The 22670-nt window shown below is 39.1% G+C and overlaps 1 protein-coding gene across 1 annotated transcript in view; it reads right to left on the bottom strand.

The window, feature by feature from the left end:
- Zc2hc1a (zinc finger C2HC-type containing 1A) overlaps positions 1–22377 on the bottom strand; it is a 29706-nt gene extending 7329 nt beyond the window's left edge. The window contains exons 1-7 of the mRNA XM_051196639.1: positions 22330–22377; positions 14096–14172; positions 11907–12023; positions 7431–7572; positions 5768–5916; positions 4098–4197; positions 3178–3277 (exon numbers count right to left, since the gene is read on the bottom strand). Coding sequence (XP_051052596.1) covers positions 3178–3277; positions 4098–4197; positions 5768–5916; positions 7431–7572; positions 11907–12023; positions 14096–14172; positions 22330–22345 — 701 coding nt within the window. The 5' untranslated portion in view covers positions 22346–22377. The remainder of the gene's footprint in view (positions 1–3177; positions 3278–4097; positions 4198–5767; positions 5917–7430; positions 7573–11906; positions 12024–14095; positions 14173–22329) is intronic.
- Between the last annotated feature and the right edge of the window lie 293 nt (positions 22378–22670).

The following is a 22670-nucleotide window of genomic DNA, read 5'->3' as shown; positions in this document are numbered from 1 at the left end:
ACGAATGCCTGGATAAAGGGAAGTCATGTGTTTATTGGGGAAATCACTCTTAAATGACAAAGGCAGAGAACCACCGAGGTCTTCTGCCCTTAGCTCACCACCCAAGAGAGGGTCTACAAATAGCCTCTGAGACCGCGCCCTGAAAGGGCTGGTAGCTCAAAGACTATTGGCTCAAAGAATTCTGGCAACAGTAGCTGGCATTAAATAGAGCTGTTGAGTGGTTCTAATACATAACAGGAACATAGTAATACTCCAATTAATACAGTAACTCTACTGACAGAAGTACACAATGACTCCTTCAACCTGAGCACATATGACTGCCAGTTTAACATGTATGTGGTAGGGGGATAACCAAAGTGATCAATTTTTCAGTCCATGGCAAGCAGTGTTCAAAATCAGTAATCAAAGTCTAAGCACAGTCCAAAAGCGGTGTCAGAAAATACCTACCTAGCTAGTGACACACCAGAACACAAGACCTGGTTTTCCTACTTTCATGATCTGCGTGCTCACTCGCTTGCTATTGTGAGCTGTTTCTGACTCTGCCATTCTCTCTCTTGGGTGTGGTGTCTGCACTATGCGTCCACATTTTTGGATGTGTGTGGGTGCCTGTGTGTCTGACTGGGTGTGCATGCATGTGTAGACAGTCACGTGGAGAACTGAGGTTGGTAATAGGGATCATCCTTGACTGTTCTCCCAAGAAGCAGGGCCTCTCTCAATCAAACCCAGAGCCATTGGTAAGGCTGGCTCTGTTAGCCAGCTGAACTTGGGAACTGAGGAGCCACGTCCAGGGCTGGAATTACAGGCAAACCACTATGCCCACTCAGTGCTGCATGGCTTCTGGGGATCAGAACCCCAGGTCCCAAGCTTGTACTGCATGCATTTTAACCAATGGACCATCTCCCCATCCCCAACATTCTTTGCAAAATTCTACCAGCCAGCTTTGTGTGCAAAGCCCACTTAAAATGTCTGTGGTATAACTTTGTATGACTGAAAAATCATCAGTATAAAAGAAGTACTGAAAAATACTGACTTCCAACTTATAAACGGTTATAACCAAAACATTAAAAAGACTATCACCCAAGTAGAAGCAATTCCCTTTGTTATGGTGAAAAGTCTCTGTAGAATTAACTGCTATGTCAATGCATTACAGTGTAATGAGTTTCCCAGTAGAGAAGATGTCTTTTGACATCAGTATCGTTTTGGTTTTTTTAACCACCAGAAGATGAAATACGAAAAGGACAATTTATTGTACTTTATCACTACATTGTTGGTTGATATTGTTCTTTATTTACTCTGCAGTCTTGATTATTTATTTTCATCTTGGTGATGCTGGGAAATGAACCCAAGACTTTGCATACTCCAGGCAACTGTCCTGTTTTATGAGTAAGGTTTTTCGGCCTGCCTGGACCCACCGCCGCCACACCAGCCCCATATAACACAGAGACCCTGTATTAGATATAATGCTGTTGGCAAGTTACTAGTTTCTTATCGGCTCTCTCTGTCTTAAATATTAACCCATTTATATTAATCTAAGTACTTCCATGTGGTCTTATCTTACTTGGATCTCCTCCCTACCACTTCCTCTCTCCTCCTAGTCTCCTAGTCCCGCCTATCTTACTTTCCTATTGGCCAACAGTGCTTTATTCATTAACCAATACGAGAAACATATTTACAGAATGACATCTCCCATCAGTCCTGCCACTGAATTATAACGGCATCGTGTTAAGCTTTTGTTGTCTGTGTGTGGGTGTGAGATGTCCATGTGTATGTGTTTAGTGTAGACACGCGTGTGCCACGCCCACATGTGAAGGTAAGAAGGCAACAGCTGGAACTGGTCCTCGCCTCTGCGTTTTTGCCCCAAGTCCCTTGTTTGCTGCTATGTTTATCAGGGTAGCTGGTCCATGAGCTTCCCAGGATTCTCCTGTCTCTGCCTCCCATATCCCCAGCAAAATGATGGATTACGGTTATGTGCATCATCATCATGCCTACTTCCTGCATGGGGTCTGGGATTTGAACTCAGATACTCATGCTTTACCCACTGATTCATCTCCCCAGATTCGAAGTCTTTGTATATCTTGGATTTCCTATACTGTCTTAATTGAGTGAGGAAAAGATGGTTAACAACAACTGACAAATATTCCTCTGGAAACTTTCTTCACGACCATGGTGAGTCAGAGAGAACGTACACTTGAAAATAATGTGAGCTGTTTCTGCGAGCAACCACATATGTACACAAAGACAACAGCGTCTGTACTGTGGGCTTTGTGGCAATCCCTTAACCCTGTAATTCATTAACAGAGAGCCAAGTAAATCTATGAAAATAAGTATCCAGATAATTAACTATCTAATGTTAGCAACAAGGTTTCCGACATTACAATGGATCATTGAAAGTAGAAGCTGCTTTACTAAAATGCATCTATATAAAATAATAGACATATAGGAAAATTGTTAGTGAATAACCTCCCTACAACTGATAATTCAGTATATTCTGCAATTTTGCCTAAACACATTTTTAGTTCCAGTTCCGTCATGCCACACTTCATACAATGGAGGCATATGAGGATAATTCCATATGGAATTCGTACCCTATACTTTTCTCATGGCAAAATCATTATGGAAATGTGTTTATACATGTCTTTATGGTTGCCAAATATCTTTTATGTCTCTATGCATACTATTCTATCAAAACTATATGTTTACGTGAGTTTTATACATTACAATCTAAACACTAGACTGTTCTCTAGTCAAAGAGATCTCAGTCAGCACCTGGCTCTTCCTAAACATTCCACAGCTTTAAACAAATCTGAGTCAGTCACTTCATGACTACAGAGAAGACTTAACTAAATCGTACGCAAAATGTGGAACACAATATCTGCTATATAGTGCTCAACATATTACAGCTATTACTAAACCTTCAATATTTTACATTATTTCCTAGATGCCCCAAAGTAAAACTGTTCACACACACACACCCCTCTCTTTATGCATCTTGATGAATACCAACTATATTTTTCTGAAACAATTATATTGAGATTTCTCAATCATCACTGCATTATCTCCTTACCAGCAATATGCTAATAGTAGAAACAAATGGACTTAGAAAACATATTAAGGACAAACAATAAACATTGAAACAATGTAAATATACAGTGCCAATAACACATTCAACAGACTTACCCTGCCTGAGGGGCTGCTATTGCTTTATGAGATGGAGATAAGGTCTGAAGTTTATTTCCCAAAGAACTGTTAACTGAAGATGCTTTACCCGAAGGCACACCTTATAATAAAAAAGGTATTAGTTTTAAGAACAGTCTGAAAGAAAAGTCATACGAAGCAGAGTTAACGGTTCCTTATAACACTCTTTGGGCCTATAGTTATAAATAATTTACAACTACCCATGAGGGATATGCCCACCCTCATGTGTATCTCATCCCTGACACAGAAATGAACCACACACACACACACACACACACACACACACACCACACACACACACCCATACACACACACCCACACACCACACACACCCACACCACACCACACACACCACACACACACACCCCACACACACCCACCACACACACACACACACACACCCCACACACACCCACACCACACACACACACACCCCACACACACACCCACCCACACCCCACACACACACACCCCACACCCCACACACACACACACCACACACACACACCACACACACCCACACACACCACACCACACACACACACACACACACACACACACACACACACACACCACCCCCACACACCCTTTAGAGTTATCTGCTTTAAGCCAGTATACTTGTCTTACAGGGACAGCTGTCAAGTTCAGGTATAAGAAATGTGTGGCCTTTCAAGAAATCAAGAAAAGAACTTGGTTGTAGAAGCTACTCAATGATATTTCAATTTTACCCAGAAAGAACTATTAATCTAAATTTCTCATGAGTCTTTTTAATAATGTAGAACAGGCCACCGTTGTCATTTCCATATATATATATATATATATATATATATATATATATATATATATATATATCAATCATGGTTGTCTTTTGTTTGTTTAGTTTGCCACATGGATCGCATTACCTACAGCAGTTTTGCTAGCAGTACTTGGTTGTGGTAGTCGGGAAGACCCTGACGATGCAGTTCCAGGAGAATTGGACTTTTTAAGTGGAGATGGCTTATACTAAAATAGTGAAAATTAAAAAAAAAAATACATCAACATCATTTTGTTATCAGAGAAGGCAAACTGTAATTCACCACCTCAGAAGGCCTAAGACAGAAATTTTTATTATACAGGAATAGGCTATAGATAGATGCAACATTTGAAATAAATTTAGTAACGTTGAGTGTCCACATTTATAAAATCAAGTACCCTAATAAAGAAATCAAAACAAGTTTATTTCTGCCATAAACATTTGAGTAGACCAGCTCTTCTACAAAATTTGTAAGTGTCTCAGACAACTACAAAAAATATTTACAATTATATGAAAAGCATTTTTAAAGCACTGAATTTAAGATTAGGTGAGAAGAGACAGGCATTCCAGCCCCATATGAGAATGTGACAAACCCCTGCCAGCACACATCAGATGGATAAATAGTTGTCAGCCAGACTGACACCAATTAACTTAATTCGAAATGTTCCCAGAAAGACAGTGTATATGAAAAACAAAACAAAACAAAAAAACTGAAGGCAGAAGCAGAAAAAAAAAACCTAAGACAATTTACTAAGAACAATTATGTTTCAGGTATATTTCCAAACAAAAGACCTGGGTGCTTATTAGACAAATCCAAAAAGAAAAAAGAAAAAAAAGAAAAAAGAAAAGAAAAAGACAAGAAAGAAAGGAAAAGGAAAAGCAAAAAGAACTAGTCTGGCAAAAAAAAAAAAAAAAAAAAAAAAAAAAAAAAAACCCTCTCATATTTAATTACATAAAAAAAATGTGAACAAAGAATCATAAGTTGAAATGACTAATTTTCTCATGAGATAAAATACACTTCAAAAAACCAGGAAAAAGATACATTAAGGGATCAATAAATAGGGCACTGTATATTATGGATTACAATTGCACACACTACTATAATCTAAGAAATTTTCCAAGTATGTGATATACAAGAGGCAAAATTAACATGAGAAATAGAAAATACTAAAACCAAAGCTAAAGGTTTTAACAATTCTCCTATAACTGGTGTGAAAATCAAAAAGAATGTCAATAAAAATCAGTCAGTTCAGACTGGCATTTATAAATCTCAACACACAACTGTAGGACAAACATTTAATTCCAGATGCCATGTAGCATAGACCCTAAGACCACAAACAAGGTAACAGAATACATTCTAATAGCATAAAAACTTTGGCAAATACATTCTTGAACTAAAATAGAATTAAAAAAATTGTATCTAGAACACTGTAATTAATTACCTGCCAATAAATGACTTACTTGAAATGAACTATGAGTAAAAAGATAAAAAAAAATTAATATATATCTTAAACTGAATAAAAAAGAATTGTAAAAGGCAATTATAGCAATACTAGAGAAAGGAATGAAGTACCTGCTAAACAAAATGCCTTTCAAATAAATTAACTTGTATTTTCTTTTCTCAAGTAGTCATTCAAATTTTGTATCAAAGCCCTCAGCAATAACACATTTTAGACAATGGGAATACTATAGTGTTATAAGTCATAAACACAAATCTATGGCTTTCAAAGAGGCATATTCTCCCTAATTTGTAGAAATAATTAAAATCGTGCGCTTCACCTGTGGCCGAGAAGCTGGCTTTCCTTTGGGGTCAGTAGAGAATTTGCCCTTATTACTAATACGTGCTGCCTGTTCTTTACAGAAATTTATATGTCTATCTGCCGCATTTTCATTGAACCTCCTCTGGCAATATGGACACTGAATGTAATCTGAAGCACATCAAAGGAGAAAGAGGTTAATCACGGACCACCCGCAATGGACATAAAATACTTTCATGATGAATAAATGATATAAATGATGACAGTTGACAAGCACGTTCCCATTCTCATACAGTGTCCAACCTGGATAACCTAACCTTAGTAAAGATGTTTAAGAAAAAGTCCAAAGCTCAATTCTATCTCTTGCATTTGAATCAATCTGAAGAAAATTGAAGAAAAATAAATAAATAAATAAATAAACAAAGTATCAGTAGAAAAATAGTAACAGGAAAGTATTATTTACTTTCATCATGGACATAAACTTTATATGGCACCTAAACAGTATAAAACACATTAAAATATAAATTCAATACAGATTAAACTAAAAAATTATTTTGAAAAGAATCAAAATATAGGTAAACAGACTGCCAAGAAATTTACCAAAACACAAAAACAAAAAAAAAGTTCCAAGAAATGGAAGAGGTAAAATAAAAATCAAACCTTCACAGACATATTTCAGATGTCAGAAAAATTTCCCACTTACTAAAGGAGCAGTGTAAAACATCCGGCATCAATCTGTATGGCAAGTTCAAATCCTGAAAGATCCTACAGCCCAGATCACCCCAACGAACCGGCAATCCATCATTATTTGCACAGATATGAAAAGGCTAAGATGCTAAGATGCACTAGGAAAGGTCTCTAGAGCAAGGAGCTCAACTTCATGGAATGTAATGCATATATTATCCATGACTTAGAACAAGAAAAGGCCAAGTAGTTTTATCAGTAGCTTCAGCCATACTCAACACCTAAAATATTTACAGCTCTGGTCTTCTTCTGAGATAGATGGCCAATGCCTCCTCTAGCATAAAATGTTTAATCACAACCTGGTTTGCTAAGGAACATTCTCGGTGCTAGGAAGTAAATGCCACTCTAGAGCATGGATTCAATTTTAATGTGACTGTTTAGGTTAAAATAACCACCTGTTGAGGATGTTCTAACTATCCAAGAGTAAACTGTAAATTCTTCTACATAAAAGTTCATCTTAATAGTTCATATGTATTTATTATAGTCTTTTTAGTTTGATAACAATTAACATTACCACTTCTAGATTCTCAGTAGGGACTATAAAACCATTATTATTTTTAAAACATAATTTGGGTAACTGGTCTATACCACAAGTTCTGGATTAATTATATATTTTAGAAATATAACTTTCTTTTCAGGCAAGATACCAAAGAACCAAGCAACATAACTATTTGAATCCTAATGAATGTATAATGAGCATGATTGATTTTCTACATTATTAAATGTTTAAATAAAAGCATTGTGATTAAGAAGCAGTGTTTTTATTGCTCTGTGAGGATATACCTCTATATCCAGATGCTTGGATTATCAGCATTATTTGACACCAAAGTAAAGATTATGTGTCACTGGGTTTCAATATGAGTTATTGTATAGCAATTGAAAATATAAATTCTATCAGCCTTTGCCCACATGAACATTTCTGTCAACAATACCCCACATACCCGGATCATATGAAGGTGGGGGAGGAGGAGGAAGCTTGCCCCCCTCTTTAAGGGCCTGATCCAGGCCTTTAGCTGCTCGTATGGTGGCAATGAATTCCTCATGTTTTCTTCTCCAGTTAGACGGTTTCTTTGGTGGTTCTGGCTAAGAAAGCAACATCAAAATATATTTTTAATATACTGACATAAAAGTTCAGGTAAAGCCATATTATTTTAAATGTTCTTTTGGCAGGAATGCATCAGAGCTTCCCCAAATTAAAAATCACTTGCAAACAACTTGTTAATGGTATTCTACTGAAGGCAGATACTGTCCAAGTGTCCTCTGCAGGTGGACAGCCAGCTGTTTTTGTGCTCCTACGCTTTCTCCTCTCTCAACATTTCTACAGTAAAATTTTCCAAACCCAGGTGGAAACAGCTGTCTGGATTTCACGGTTTCCTCTTAGGAACAGGAGACTGTGATGCTCTCGTCACCTGACGGGGTCATCTGTAAGTGTTCTGTGAATGCTTCACACTCCTAGCCACCCTCCTCCCCTGACTTGCAGGCTTTTCGGGATAATTCTTCCGGGCAGAGAAAATTACTCTTTTTCTCTCCAGGCCCTGTGGGCCTATAGGTCCTTTGATAAGCAGAATTATTTTAAAACTGTTAACTAATTTACTAATTTTTTTTCTTTTTTTTTTTTTTTTTTTTTTTTTTTTTTTTTTTTTTTTTCGAGACAGGGTTTCTCTGTGTAGCTTTTGGAGCCTGGCACTCACTCTGTACCCCAGGCTGGCCTCGAACTCACAGAGATTTATCTGCCTCTGCCTCCTGAGTGTTGGGATTAAAGGCCACCACCACCTGACATGACCCCCTAATTTACTATTTTCTGTTGGGTGTTCTTTTCTTTTGCTTTGTGTCTTTAACTTGTGTATGTTATTCATTCTCATATACTGTGGCATAGAGACTCACACTGTAGTTTCTGTATCCTTCTCAATTCCCTACTCCACCCCACGCTAATACTGAGTTAAAACATTCACCATAAACTAAACACTTGAGTGTAGATCTAAACCTGAATATTCCTGCTCATTCCATGATTTAAAACATTCACCATAAACTAAACACTTGAGTGTAGATCTAAACCTGAATATTCCTGCTCATTCCATTGCTTCGATGATCCTTGTTTGAGAACTAGGACTTTAAATACTGAAACCCTATAGCATTATTTGACATTTGACTAGGCAATCTTAATTCATGATCATTTCTCAATCTTTTCTTTCTTCTTATATATGTACTTTTTGTATTAACTTTATAATTGGCTTGCCATTACAAAGAAAACCTATTAGTTTTACTAGAAAAAATGAAACATTTTATTCATACATAATTTAGGGAACCTAACCTTTATTATGCTGAGTTGACTTATAAGAACAGTTTGTTATCTCAACTGAAAAACATATTCATTTACAACTTTCAGTCCTTATAGAAGGGTTGTTCTTTACTGTAAAATGTATTTCTAAATAATCTCATACCTTGTGTTGCTCTTCTAGATAAGATACATCATGACTTAAGAGACAAGTATATCAAAACTAGTATTTTTTGTACACTTCCCTATTTTACTTTACTGTCTTACTGTGTACAGTAATTTCTCAGTTGATTCTCTTAATTTTCTAGGTATTTCATAATTCCCAACATGCAGACAATTTCACTTTGTTTCTTTAAGTGTATCAGCTAGCATCTTATGTATTGGTTGTAACTGAATCCAGCTCCTCACTGTCTGAGTCTACCCACTTCTGCAATCTATCCACTAAACATGATGCTGGCTGACATTAATTCAACTATTCTTAACATCTTTATTTTTTAAAATCAAGAGTATGAATTCAATCAAATCAAAATAAAGTTGGTTGAAAATACAAATGCAAAACTAAACAATACGAAATAAAACCCCAACTCTCCAGCCTAAATCTGGTCATGCAGCACATGTCCAGGCCTGGACTGGTTCTCACACCTCATCCAAGAAGCTGCTTTTTATAGTAGGTGGAGGACTCGTACAGAGACCCTCAACTGCAGAGAACAGGCGGCCACTAGGTAACCCCAACTGATACAGCCATTAGCAACCCGCTATACCCAAGGCTCAGGGAAAATCACAGAGAAGGGGACAGAAAGATTGTGGGAGTCAGAGAAACCGGGCCCCTATTTCAAGACAGTGTCCACCAGATATGACAGAAAATCTCACCCATAAGACCTAAACAATATGCTTGCCTGAAGAAGACTAGCATAATGGCAATACCAGCTGGCGTATCAAAGCTGCTGGGGGAAACCCTACACGAAGAGCTATAGATCGTTTGTGGCTACTGGGAGAGAGGAATACATTTTCACCAGGGATGAGCTCCTATATGGGTTGTCTAACCCCAAGAGGTCAACCATGGACATATGTACACCTGAACAATGCTAAACGGACTCAGTAGGTTGTACATACTCCATGTGTGTGTCCATGTAGTATACATATAATGAAAGATGACATCATGAATGTGGGGGACCATTCATGGGAGGAATTGCTGGGGAGAGAGAATGAGCCAGGAGTATGGTATATATACATCACTCACATGAGCTGACCTTGCTTAAACCGCAGAATGCCCTCAGAAGGTAAAGTTGGCTACTGCATGAGACTTTAGTCTGCCTCGTCTTTAGGCTCTGTTCTCCAGGTTCACACTGGCAACTCGAGCAGCAAATGCTGGTGCAGCAACTTGAAAGAGTTTTGGGGTAAGAAAAGCAGACACAACTCTCCCCTCTGGGGACGGACACTCTACTCCTAAAGAAGGTCCCCATGACTGTGAGGACTTGCCTCTTAGAGTCTATGGAAATAGGAAACCATTGCTGTGATCCCCCATGTGCAGACAGCCACTTTTAGAAATATATCACCTTCTAACTGGGCTTCTGACCATCAGGAAGGCTCTGAAAACCTCTAGCACAGAGCCTGTTCTATTCAACTCTTCTCCCCATGTCCCCTTTCTGGCTTTTGTTCAACTTTAACCCTGCCCATTCCAGATCCTAGCAATACACATTTGCCTGCTTTATCGTATGTCTAACATGGTGTAGTTGTTTAAAAAGTTATACATTCTTAAAGAATGTGCCTTAGAGAAATTACCTTGATGAAAAGACTCCCTCGAATATAGAGTGTCTGATTCTTAGCCACAGAATCCCAAAAAAACTTCCTACATATTCTTTTTTTGGGTAATTTAGGCTGGATTTCAAATGCTCTAGTCAGTTCTTATACATATAGTCTATGCATGATGTCTTGTCTTTAATTTTACCAAAACTAGAGTGTGTTCTATGGTTTAGGTGCTTGTGATTGTGTACGATTTCCTTGATACAAATAAATACAGAAAGAATTATACTACACTGTTAGCATCTTCTAATCGCTTCCCAAACTTTAATATGTATATGATTCACCCAAGGGTCTTGTAAACAGTAGATTTTAATTCAGTGTCTATCCGTGAGGGCCAAGATTCTGCATTTCTAACAAGCTCTCAAATAATACTGCTATTAAAACACTACAGATCACACTTTAGGGAGGAACAAGGCAATGAACTACTCAGTATAGTTTTTACTTTGCTTTTACTCTTAAAGTGATTAAATAAAACTTTTTTTAAAAAGCAGAGTAACAGCTGCATATTACAATCTTATACAATGTCCACAATGACCCATAAGACAACTACTTCTACCAACACTGCAATTGTACAGGGAAACAGAAGCATGCATAAGGTAACTTCCCTAGTCAGCACAGCATGTTACATAACCAGACCACAGTCCAGGGTTCGATTTTTGCCAGCCTCTTTACCTATGAGACACATGGTCTCAAACAGATAGCTACTTTACCTACTTTAGCTAATGTAATCATGTAAACGGCACCGCCTATGAAAACCTTCAAATATTGGTTTGTGCTCCCCAGTTAGGTCTCACGTCCTCCCTGTAAATATTCATAGACAGCAAAGCAAAGATAAATATTTGTTTCGCTTAGGCTCAAATAACTTCTTCGAAGAAAATGAGCTACTGGACTCAGGGTCTGGAACTGAACCCAGTTCCTACGGAAAAGAACCAAGTACTCTTAATTGCTAAGTTATCTTCCAATTCAACTTTAAAAGAATTATTAAATTTATTTTACCTATTAGTCAAGTTAACTCACAAGAAGAGCAGCACATAGCTAGTTTAAGGAAGCCACTAAAATGCTTGTCCAGTTTCAAACTAGCTCTCGGTGAAGTTCTACACTGCTAGACTGACCACCTAGAACCAGAGTTTCTTGTACCATTTTACACTTCCCATTATCAATCACGTTTTTATTCATTCATCTGTTTTTATTTAAAATAAGCTTTAGTTTCTGATATTTATTCTGAACACACAACATGGAATTTTGTTTACTCTGCCTAGAACAACACTCATTACTCATTATGATTTTTTCAATACATGTAATAACAAGATGCACACTGCTCCAACGTGTATATAGTTACCCTGGGTTTAAGCGGTTTGACTGTGGGAATATCAGTGCCTTCCGCTCTTTGCCTGCTGGAATCAAAAGTCTTCCTTTTTTTAGTGGCAGTTTTCTGGCAAATGGGTCCATGTTTTTTCTGTTACAATGAAGAAATAAAGCATATTTTCATTTATACAGAAGAGAAGACCGCAAGACTAAAAGTGTGGCCCAGCTTACACACCATGTACAAAAACCCAGGAGAAAATGTGCATGTTTCCTTAATTAAGCTTTAAAGCACACACATACAAACTCTCTTAACTCTGTCTCTCCCACTCCCCGCACCTTTCAGGAAATTATAGAGAAATATCTTCCTAAAACTTTATCAGAAGTCATTTAATATTCTACTTTTCACTGTTGCTAAGAATAAGCAGAAATGAAACAACTGAAAGCTACTTCGGTGAAAAGTCCTTAGTAAACACAAAACAGGGGTGAGAAAAATCAAGTAAGGGAAGAATGATTCAGTTTTGGGATCACAAACGTTACCCCGCCGGATAACACAGAGTAACGTAAAAATAGGTTAATAACACTGACCCGAAACAACAAACTGAGTGTTCGTTTGTGTCCTTCCTACACAATTATCCCTTTTCTCCTACAACTCCAAACCTTTCCCTCCACCTAGCACTCAAGCTTGCTTGCTTCACTTTACACTTTCCTTATACTGCGCACCCATCTATGTCTAAATGTTTTGTTGATAAATGCTAACTCATTTGTTCATTTTAAGGATAGAAAGACATCTCCGTGCACCCTTGGCCTTTCAGCAGGTACTCGTGAAAATGTCTACTACGTGAGGGAAAGAAGAAAATTAGCTTATTCAGTCCCGAGGCCAGTCACAGACCCACTGTCTCAAATAGACAGAAATTAAAATAAACAAATTATTTAGTTTTAGCTTTGTTTCAATAAACATTGGACTAAAAATGCTCTTAAATGAAAGGTCTGATGGTGTACTTCAGTGTGTATGAGCATGCATTTGTAAGCACCATGTGTGCCACGTGCACGCCTGATCTACAGGGGCCAGGGAGGTTGTAGGATTCCCTGGAAATGGAGGCAGAAAGGGCTGAAAGACACCATCAATACGGGCCCTGGAAACAGAACCTGGGCCTCAAGCAAGGGCAGCGAGTGCTCTTAACTGCTGAATCACCTCTTCATCGCCAGCAAAAATTCTTTAAATGCCTCTCTCTCTCTCTCTCTCTCTCTCTCTCTCTCTCTCTCTCTCTCTCTCTCTCTCTCTCTCTCTCTCTTTACGCCACAGCTCAGGATGGGTTAAAAATTTGCAGCTATCTACCTTCCTTGGATTTCCATGCATTGGTATTACAGGTGTTAACCATTACTTTTGGCTCTATTTCTCTTAAGTAATGAAAATAATGCTACCAGGAAACTTCCTAGTATTCTCAAATACGTCTGTCCTTAGAAAGTTAGCAGTATATTAAGGGTATGCGGTGCCTACTTAGAATCTATATTACACAAACTGAAGTAGTTTTAAACCTTAACGTCATTAAATTAAATATTTAAGGAATAAACATTTGTTTTCTTCTGTAGAATCCAAGTGTCATAGTTTGAAAATCATTTGTGAAGAAACTGCTGAACATTAATATTAGATTACTAGCAACTGCACATTTATATCTGAGATTGAAAAAGATACGAAGGCAAAATTACTATCCTATATACCTGAGTAATGTTACCAAGATTAATGCAACATGCTTCTATTCAATTTCTGTATGCTAACCAGATGAAATTAACACATTTTTAGCTGCACTTTCATAGTGCTGAAACAGCAAAGCCTTTGCTTTGGATGATTTAAAACACAGGAAGAAAACAGAAGGAACGACCCTATTAATTCATCATACTTCTCAACAATTCCTGCTCCTGGAATATGTTTAAAGCAAATTCTAGAGATTGTAACATTTGTTAGTACATTCTCATTTATATTTATGAGGTGCTTTGCCTCTTAAATTTGTGTATTGTGTTCCTATCTCATATTATTCCTACAAAATTGGCGTACAAAAGTGGAGTTCGGAGTTCAGCCATTTTCACATGAAACTCATCTTCAAAGATTACCCTGTGAATGCTCCATAACCTTCAATTCAGCCACACAATGGTCCTCAAGCACGAAACTATCGCCGGTCTGTGGGCCCCAGAGCACACAGACTAAAATAAACCCCGCCTACTCACCAGTGCTAACGGAAAGAATGTTCTTCCACAGATCTTACAGGGCAACAGTTCTCCAACCTGGACAACACTTCCATTCCCTAAAACACAAAATAATCCAATTATAAGTTTCCCATAACTCACATTACAAAATTTTCATTTTTAATGTTGTCGCTTAGGTCTTATAGGTGAGTTGGGAGCTCTTATTTAAAAGTTGTACTTTGCTGGGCAGTGGTGGCGCACGCCTTTAACCCCAACACTTGGAAGGCAGAGGAAGGTGAATCTTTGTGAGTTCGAGGCCAGCCTGGTCTACAAGAGCTAGTTCCAGGACAGGCTCCAAAGCTACACAGAGAAATCCCATCTTAAAAAAAAAAAAAAAAAAAAAAAAAATTGTACTTCAAAATGAGCAAAATTTTCAATTAAAATGGTCTAAGGCTTAGAGTTACCAATGACCTAAAAGGCAATAGTACACACATAACAATGATAATCCAAGGATAATCAAATTGATATTGTTAGAAATACATAGTTTTCTTTTAATTATTTATATCTACTATAAATACAAAGAATTCATGACCAGATCTATCTCAATAATAGCTCCAAGGCATGAAGAACTATCACCAATGAGTAATCATCCTGAACTTATCTGGGAGTGAGAATCAAAGGAATCTTGTTTAATTATCAAGAGACAATACAAAATATAATTATCCAAAGTTAAGATCATCTATTTATACTGTGATCCGGCTGGAAAAAAATTAATCAATCAATAAAAAATGAGATCATACAGTTATGTAAACTGCCTGTCATATGTCCCGTGAATCACTCATTTTTATACATACATATGATATTTACATTAAAATGACCCATTAGACTTCTACATTGAGATATTCTGAACTCATTTGGGCACAATTAATTAAATGGTTGCTAGCTAAAATCTGTATACCGTTACGTGGCATACCATGTACGTGATACAAATATTATTGCTTGGAGTGGTTTAAAAGAAGAACAACTATGTTCTTTCGGACATTATGTAACTGATTTATTTTCTACCTAAGTATTAGATCTAAATGTACTTTCATGCCTGTAATTTTCTTAAAGCAAATGGCAAACCTATAAAATTACCCACATATCTTCTGTTGATATTTCACTGACTACAAAACTTCTTTATATAAACTGGAAAAATATTTTCTGCTCAATGTACCAAACTCCTGAAAACACACACACACAGAGACACACACACACAATATTTTACTACATAAACTACGTTCTTTGGTCATGAGGTGGTGAATCCATAGAAAACCAATATGGTGATCCCAAACAGACCAGTAAGGAGGTTTGCTTGAATGCACTCAGTCACAGGGATACTGGTTCTCGAATTGCCCAGTGCCCCGCGGCACTATTTCACTGGGGAACAGTGACTGTTTGTAATCCAGGTGGATGTGAGATGTCTGGACAGTAGTGAAGCTGGATATTAGAAAGGCAAACCTAAGACTCACCCGATGTTTTCTTCCGCTAATACGCGCATAAAAAATGGGTTACTCACTGACCTGGACTCGGAAGGCTGAAGCAGTTTCCACACAGAATTGCTTCCTGGGTTCTCATATATTCTTTTAAATACAAGGCAATGGTTTAAAACTTAGCATAAATGCTAAAAAAAAAAAAAAAAAATCTCACAATTCACTTGCTTAAAAGTGTGTTACTTTAGTTATCTACTTGTTAGGTCTAGTACAAAGCACAATCTAATGATAATTCCCAAGACTGCAGGTATGGCTCAGTGGAAGGTCTTGGCATGCCTAAAGTCATAGGTTTAATCATAGACACACAAACACACACACACACACACACACACACACACACACACACACACACACACACACATACACTTCACAGTTAACCAATCAGAAAAAAATGAATTCAATTCACTGATATGACCTGAATGGCTATTTGAGTACCTATTGGTTACCAGACACATTCTGGGGCACAAAGGTGAACAAAACAACCACTGCTCTCATAAAATCAGCCACAATCCACTTATTTACTTCTCTATTCAATTCAGCAAGAATGAAATCACCTCACGTTTTCAATAAAATATTTAACACTTAATGGCTGCCATAGCTTTACCATATGGTAAAATCTAATTTCTAGAGTTAATTCTCACACGTCATCAAAGATGGTCAAAATGTCTTCAAGGGAAAGAACCACTGTCACTAGAAGAACATGAAAAGGAATGTATACAGCAGCAACAATCCCAGGCGATGAATGATACACTCCTAGAACCCTGGCACTCTGGAGGTCAGTTCAGCCTCCTTAGCAAGACCCTGTTTCAAAGGGACATGGGAGAGGCAAAGTCTCAGTTAATTTTCTATTGCTGTAAACACAGCATAACCAAGGCAATTTATACAGGGAGGAGTCCTACTGGAGAGCATGGGTAAGACCTTACTGTTGAAGACATGTCACCATGACCTTACTGTTGAAGACATGACACCCTGTGGTTGCTGGGGCTCAGTGAAGACTTCAGAGAGTATCTCAGAGGAGGCTGCTCAAAGAACTGTTTCTACTTTTAAAAATTCTCTTGGAAATGTACTAGGTAAGTTTTACAAGGATAAGACTGATTTTCTGAGTTTTAGAATACTGAAGTATTTTCAAATATAATATTTTTCTGACATTATGGCAACTGTATATACATAGGTATGTGTGTGCATATATACATATATATATGTGTGTGTGTATATATACATATATATGTATATGTGTGTGTATATATATATATGTGTGTATATATATATATATATATATATATATATATATATATATATAAAATCATGATCACATCCATCCCCAGCTCCTCCTTTCTACTTGCTAGAGACGCCTGCCAACACATCTGTATATCCTTGCATTTTTTTTTTCTTGCTTATTATTTTAGTAACCCTTGAGTCCGGGCTCAGTCTTGTGCATATAATGTACCATCTGAGTTCTGAGTGCGGAGGCGTGTCATGCCCAGAGAAAAGCACTTGAGCAGTTAACCCCATCTTCCACAATTCTAGCATCCATTATGTGCACTAAGTTGCTTACAGGGAGTCATAAATTATAAAGAACCGCAGCTCATCTGGGTCCAACTTTTAACATGAAATAGAACTCTTGAATTTGTTATAACTCTTCCCAAGGTTCTTTACAGACAGATCTCCTTTCAGATCTACCGCCTCCAAAATCCACCTATACACTTTATTCTATACATAGCCTTTACCCTCCACACCACTTGAATTATCTGACTTTGGATTAATAAATATAATTTTATAAATTAAGTTTTTCTTAAAACATTCAAGCTTTCTCTAGATTCCCAGCTTGCGCTCAGTCACTATCTTATATCAGAATAAATTTGACTTCCTTCCTTAATCCAGGGTTTCATTTACTGCAGTTTCATTGACCTAGTCAAGGACAATCCAAGAAACTGACATTTATCCTGATGTGTTCTCTCAAGGCCACATTTTCATTTACTTATTAAATTGTCATTTATTGTCAATCTGTTATACTACACCTAGTATATAAGCTAAAATTTCTCATTGTTAAGTACATATCTGGAAAACCATAGCACCCACAGTCCTAACGGCTGGTCCCGGGCATACACTGGGGAGCTGAGAGGTAATGTGCCATAGACCCAGATGGCGAGCCCAACGTAGGGCATGGATTCCCACGTAACGGGAGGGCTTTCTAGTCTCACCGTGTCTTGTAGACCAGAGTCAAATGGTGAGCGCAGCCCCCTGGGCTGGTGGTAAAAGTACCCTGCCAAGTTGGAGCGTAACTGGTTGTAACCAGGAGCCAAAATGTCCACTTCAACCCTAGCAATGCTGTTTAGCAGACAAAGGACTCGTGGTCAGAAAACGATATATACAGTGAAGACAGATTCAGAGGGTGGGGGGGAAAAAGGCCTCTAAACAGTTTACAGTGTGTTTAAAAATATATGTATGCTTGGGAGAGAAAAGAAAAAGGGCAAAGTCCTTAAAAAATAGAGCAGCTGGGTGTGGTGGCACACCCTTTTAATCCCAGCACTCAGGAGGCAGAGGCAGGCGGATCTGTATGATTTCAAGGCCGGCCTGGCCTACACAGAGAATTCCAGGACAGACAGAAATACGGACACTATAGTCTAAGCTCCTTCCCAGTTGTAGTTCCCTATCTACCCAGTTTGAACAGAAAGCTACTGTCCCTTTTCATAAATAGCTCCCAAATTCCTTGTTACATGGGCAAATGCTTGTGAAATGTTATACTAAACAAAGTTAGATGAGGTTTTTTTTCTTACTTCCTCAATTAAGGAAAAAAGGACACAGAATGCTGCTATTTTCTTACACTCATCAGAAATCCTTTTTACACCCAAGAGATATTTAAGACCAATGTCCTTAGTATATTTTCAAATACTGACACTGTCTAGTTAGTGCCTCCCTCCCACTCTCCCCCTACATGGCTACAGGCTCGCTTTCTGAGCCTATCCACTGTATTAAAATACTTGACTCAACAAATACTGGTTTTCTGGCACCAGATAATATTTTTTTTCAAAACATATGGAGCTAAAGGCAAAAGAATAAAATGAAATAAAAACAAAACCCCTAATCTTATAGAGACCCTATTATTCAAATACTAAGAAGAAAAGTAAGTCAAACAAATATTTAAAATGTCAGAAGATTAACAACATAAAGAGGAAAAAATGGAATACGGGAAAGAAGATAGCCAGGGTGATCTTTGGGAAGTAGACAAGGTCAGGGGAAACTAACAATAGCAACAGAGACTAAGAAATGGGACCTACTCCGCTGACCTACTAAACGTCATGCTTAATTGCATCTTTTACACCCTCTCTGACCAGGCTTTCCCGTGGCACAAGGTACTTACTGTTCATCTTTTGGCCTTTACTGTTCTTCCTCTGCAGGGTTCTCCATTTCTTCCCAATTCTTTGGCAAGCTAGTACTACATTTCCTACCTACACCCAGATACTATAAGCTTCTCTAGCTCATTTGTTTCTTCATAAATATTAGTGTCTCCCCAACAATCCTTGTCCCCCAACCCCCGCAAGTTTTAAAACTTCTCTAAAGATTCTGCCCATCCAACTTCCTATTCTACCAATCCTGAAACGTGGGATTTTATAAGTAGTTTCTTTTCTCACTTTGCTAAGTATGATTTGCCTAGGCTACCCTCTTGGTAGTGATAACCACTAAAATTCTCAGACACATAACCGTGAGGTTTGTTTAATTTAAATGGGATATTCCCATGTGCTACAAACACATTTCTAAAGCCAAAGTCATTGAAGTACGAAACTTTCTTCTCTCTTGCACCAAAAACCCTACCTCATTTCCCAACCTCAGGTTGATCTCCCCCTTACACGGTCCATGGTTTTAATCTTCACCACACACAGGCACACACACAAACACACACACACACACACACACACACACACACACACACGCACACCTCTGAAGTCTCTGCTTTGTTCCAGTCTGTCTTGGACACAGTTATTTGGGCCTCAGCTGGCAGGCCAAGAGAGACGGCATGCTTCCTTAGTCTTTATCTACTGAATAAATACATACTTCAATGCACTTGGCATTTAATGGTTTTTTTCTGTGTATGTTTAATACTTGATATAGCCAGTGTGGTTTATGTTTAATAACTTTGCTTTTTATAGCTGAGATAACTGAGGTTCTGATTTGGATTACAGAGGCATCCAAACGGTTAAAAGTGCTCACTGAACCCGGGGTTCAGATCCCAGTATCCATATGTGGGCTCTCAACTGTCAGTAACTACAGTTCCAGTGGATCTGACGCTTCCTTTTGACATGCACCCATACATACATGCAAGACAAACACTCATACAAAAACAATAATAATAATAAAATAAACTCTCATAAAGACACATCCCCAAATCAGAGACAAAATAAAAGAGGTAAGAAAAATAAAACAAAAGTTTAAATGAAAGCTTCTATAAAGCTCCGCTGGCCATGGAAATACCTAAATTTCAACTCAGCCATCAATCAAAAGCCACAATGACAAACATGTTACAAACATGGCACACACCTGTGCTAAGGTAACACAAAAGAGACATACTAACAAAGCATGATGGCAGACTCCCACTAGGTAGGTACGAAACAGAAGAGCAATGGGACTTGTAATCAAGATTCAGCAGCAACACTAAGATAATAAACACAGCGGTCCAAAGCAAGAATGGTCTGCCCAATGTCTGCCATAATTGTTATAACCATATCTTACAATATTAGAAAGGCAATGGCTATGGTGAAAGCATAAAATCTTAGATTTTTATCACCTCAATCTTATGGGTGATAAATTTATAATAGACTAGAACTTCCCAACTCTTAAAATTACTTCTATGCTCTTTGGATACATCCAAGATACAACATTTACTTGAGAAGGGATTAAAGACTTTTCTTATTAAGTGAATGCAAGGGTGAATAAATAAACGAATGGTATCCTTAAGACTAGAAAGTTTTAAACTCTGCAAAACATGATGTGATAGGAACTGACATGGGTGGGGTTAAAGCCAAGAAAAAAAAAAAAGGCAGTTTTCGATGAGCTTTTATTATGTTGAACTACTTGAAATTACCAATATTCAGCTGTTCTGCCAGACAAAAGAGCTACTTTCTTATATTTCAACCTAATTCATTACAATTAAGAACTTTTAATTGATGGCATCTTATTTTGTTAGAAATAAAAAAAATCAAAGAGTTAAAAGGTTGGTGTTTCTGTTTGACTTAAACCAGATTCATAAATCATGCTCATTCCCTAGCGCGCGCACACACACACACACACAGAGTGACTGATATTATGATAGTTTTCAATTATATTTCCGAAATTTTAGACTGCAACAGTAATAACAGGACAACTTAAAATGTGAAGATTCTTAGAACGGATAGATCCTTGACGACTTTTATTCTTTGCGTGCATAGGATGACTAAGTAAACACTGGGTAAATATTTCTATCACTGTAAATGTCCATCAGTAAAACTCTGCGAAGTGTTACAAAACACTCTTCATGCACTATGATAAAAAATCCTGCAACCCGTGTTTCAACCGTGTTTTCTATACAGCCTCTACACCAGTATAGATTTAAATAATTAAAATCAGCTGCCTGCAGGGGTCTCCCCAAAAGAGAGATTTTTGTAAGGAAGACATGCTGTCATTACAATTTCTCATTCCATGTAAAGTTGAACGGTACACCGTATACACAGTCAACTGGAATTCTTTATAAGCTTCAAGGTGTTTGGTGAGGGCTTCACTGCAAAATAAAACTGAAATAAAATTCACAATCATGTGACCAAATTTCCTTTCCGGTGCACTTAAAAAAAAAAAAAATCACTGAAATCTGAAAAAAGTTATCAGTTGCCTATCTTCACTTCCTAACACATCCTGAAACATTTATCTATAATACAAGGAAAAGAAGGGCTTGGTGGCCCTGCTCATTCCAAGTATGTTGAGTGGTAGAATTTTTTTTTCTAATAAGAAAAAAAAAAGAAGAAAACGAGGTCCAGAAATTCTGAAAGCTTGTTTATCAGAAGGGTCTACTGTCTTTTATTCATCTAGACGCCGTTATTACCACTGCTGGGTTGTATTTATTTGTTAATTTATTGCTTTTTCCCTCCCTTTGTTTTTAAGCGACGGCTGCCCTTACATAGGATTAAAACCAAAGGTAGAAAAAGTGAAACAAGGCACAAAGCAACCATCTGAAGCCATGGCTACAGCACCAGGAGAGGGCGAAGGGAGATAAGGAAGCCAACGCTGGCTCTTCCCTAGTCTGCGCTCGTCAATAAAACCCACCGAGCTGGAGCTATTGTTCCCGGTGCAGAGCTGGCCGGGGACGCTTCCTTGGAGACGGATGCTCCGGCATCTCCGCGACCGGGACGCGGTAGGCAGGGCAGGCAGGCTGGCTGCCCGGGAACGCCCGAGGTGTGCGCCCGGGGCTGGCCGGAGGGGGCCGAGCAAAGGGCAGGCGACCCGGACATCGGCCGGGAGCACGGTTTGCAAAGACGAGCGAAGCTGAGCGGAGCCGCAGACTAACCCAAAGGCGTCCACGGGGTCAGGAAGGCCCGGGAAAGGGAGGACGGGGCGCTCCGGCGACCCCCGGGGAAGCGGGGGACCGTGCGCGGGTGGCAGCCCCGCGGCCAGCGCTCCGGCCCGGGCATGGGCGGCCGCGCCCGGGGACCGCGCAGCGCATCGCGGCGCCCCGGCCTCCGCCCGCTCCAGCCCCGCGGCCGCGGGCCCGGGTCTCACCTTCCAGCCCCTCCATGGCGCGGCGCTCGCTCAGCTCAGGGTCCCCGCGCGCCGCCCTCGGCCGCCGCCGCCCAGCTCCCGCTGTAGCAACCCAGTGTCGCCTCCCACACGCTAACATCCAGCTCTCCCATTGGCCCGCGCGGGCCGGGCCGGGGCGGGGCCGCGGAGGGCGGGGCCGGGGCGGGGCCGCGGTGGGCGGGGCCTCGTCTCCCCGGGTCTCCAGGGTGAGTGCTCCCCACGCCCCGGGTGGATGCCGCCACGCCTTTGTTCCACGCCGGCCGCACTTGGCCTCGCTGCCTGCGTGCCTGAGCAGCCCAGGTCGATGCCAGGGTGCGTTGTGA

Source organism: Phodopus roborovskii, unplaced genomic scaffold, assembly GCF_943737965.1.
Source record: "Phodopus roborovskii unplaced genomic scaffold, PHOROB, whole genome shotgun sequence".
Taxonomy (NCBI): Eukaryota; Metazoa; Chordata; class Mammalia; order Rodentia; family Cricetidae; genus Phodopus; species Phodopus roborovskii.
Note: the sequence above shows the minus strand (reverse complement) of the source record. Positions and strands in the feature narration are given on the sequence as shown.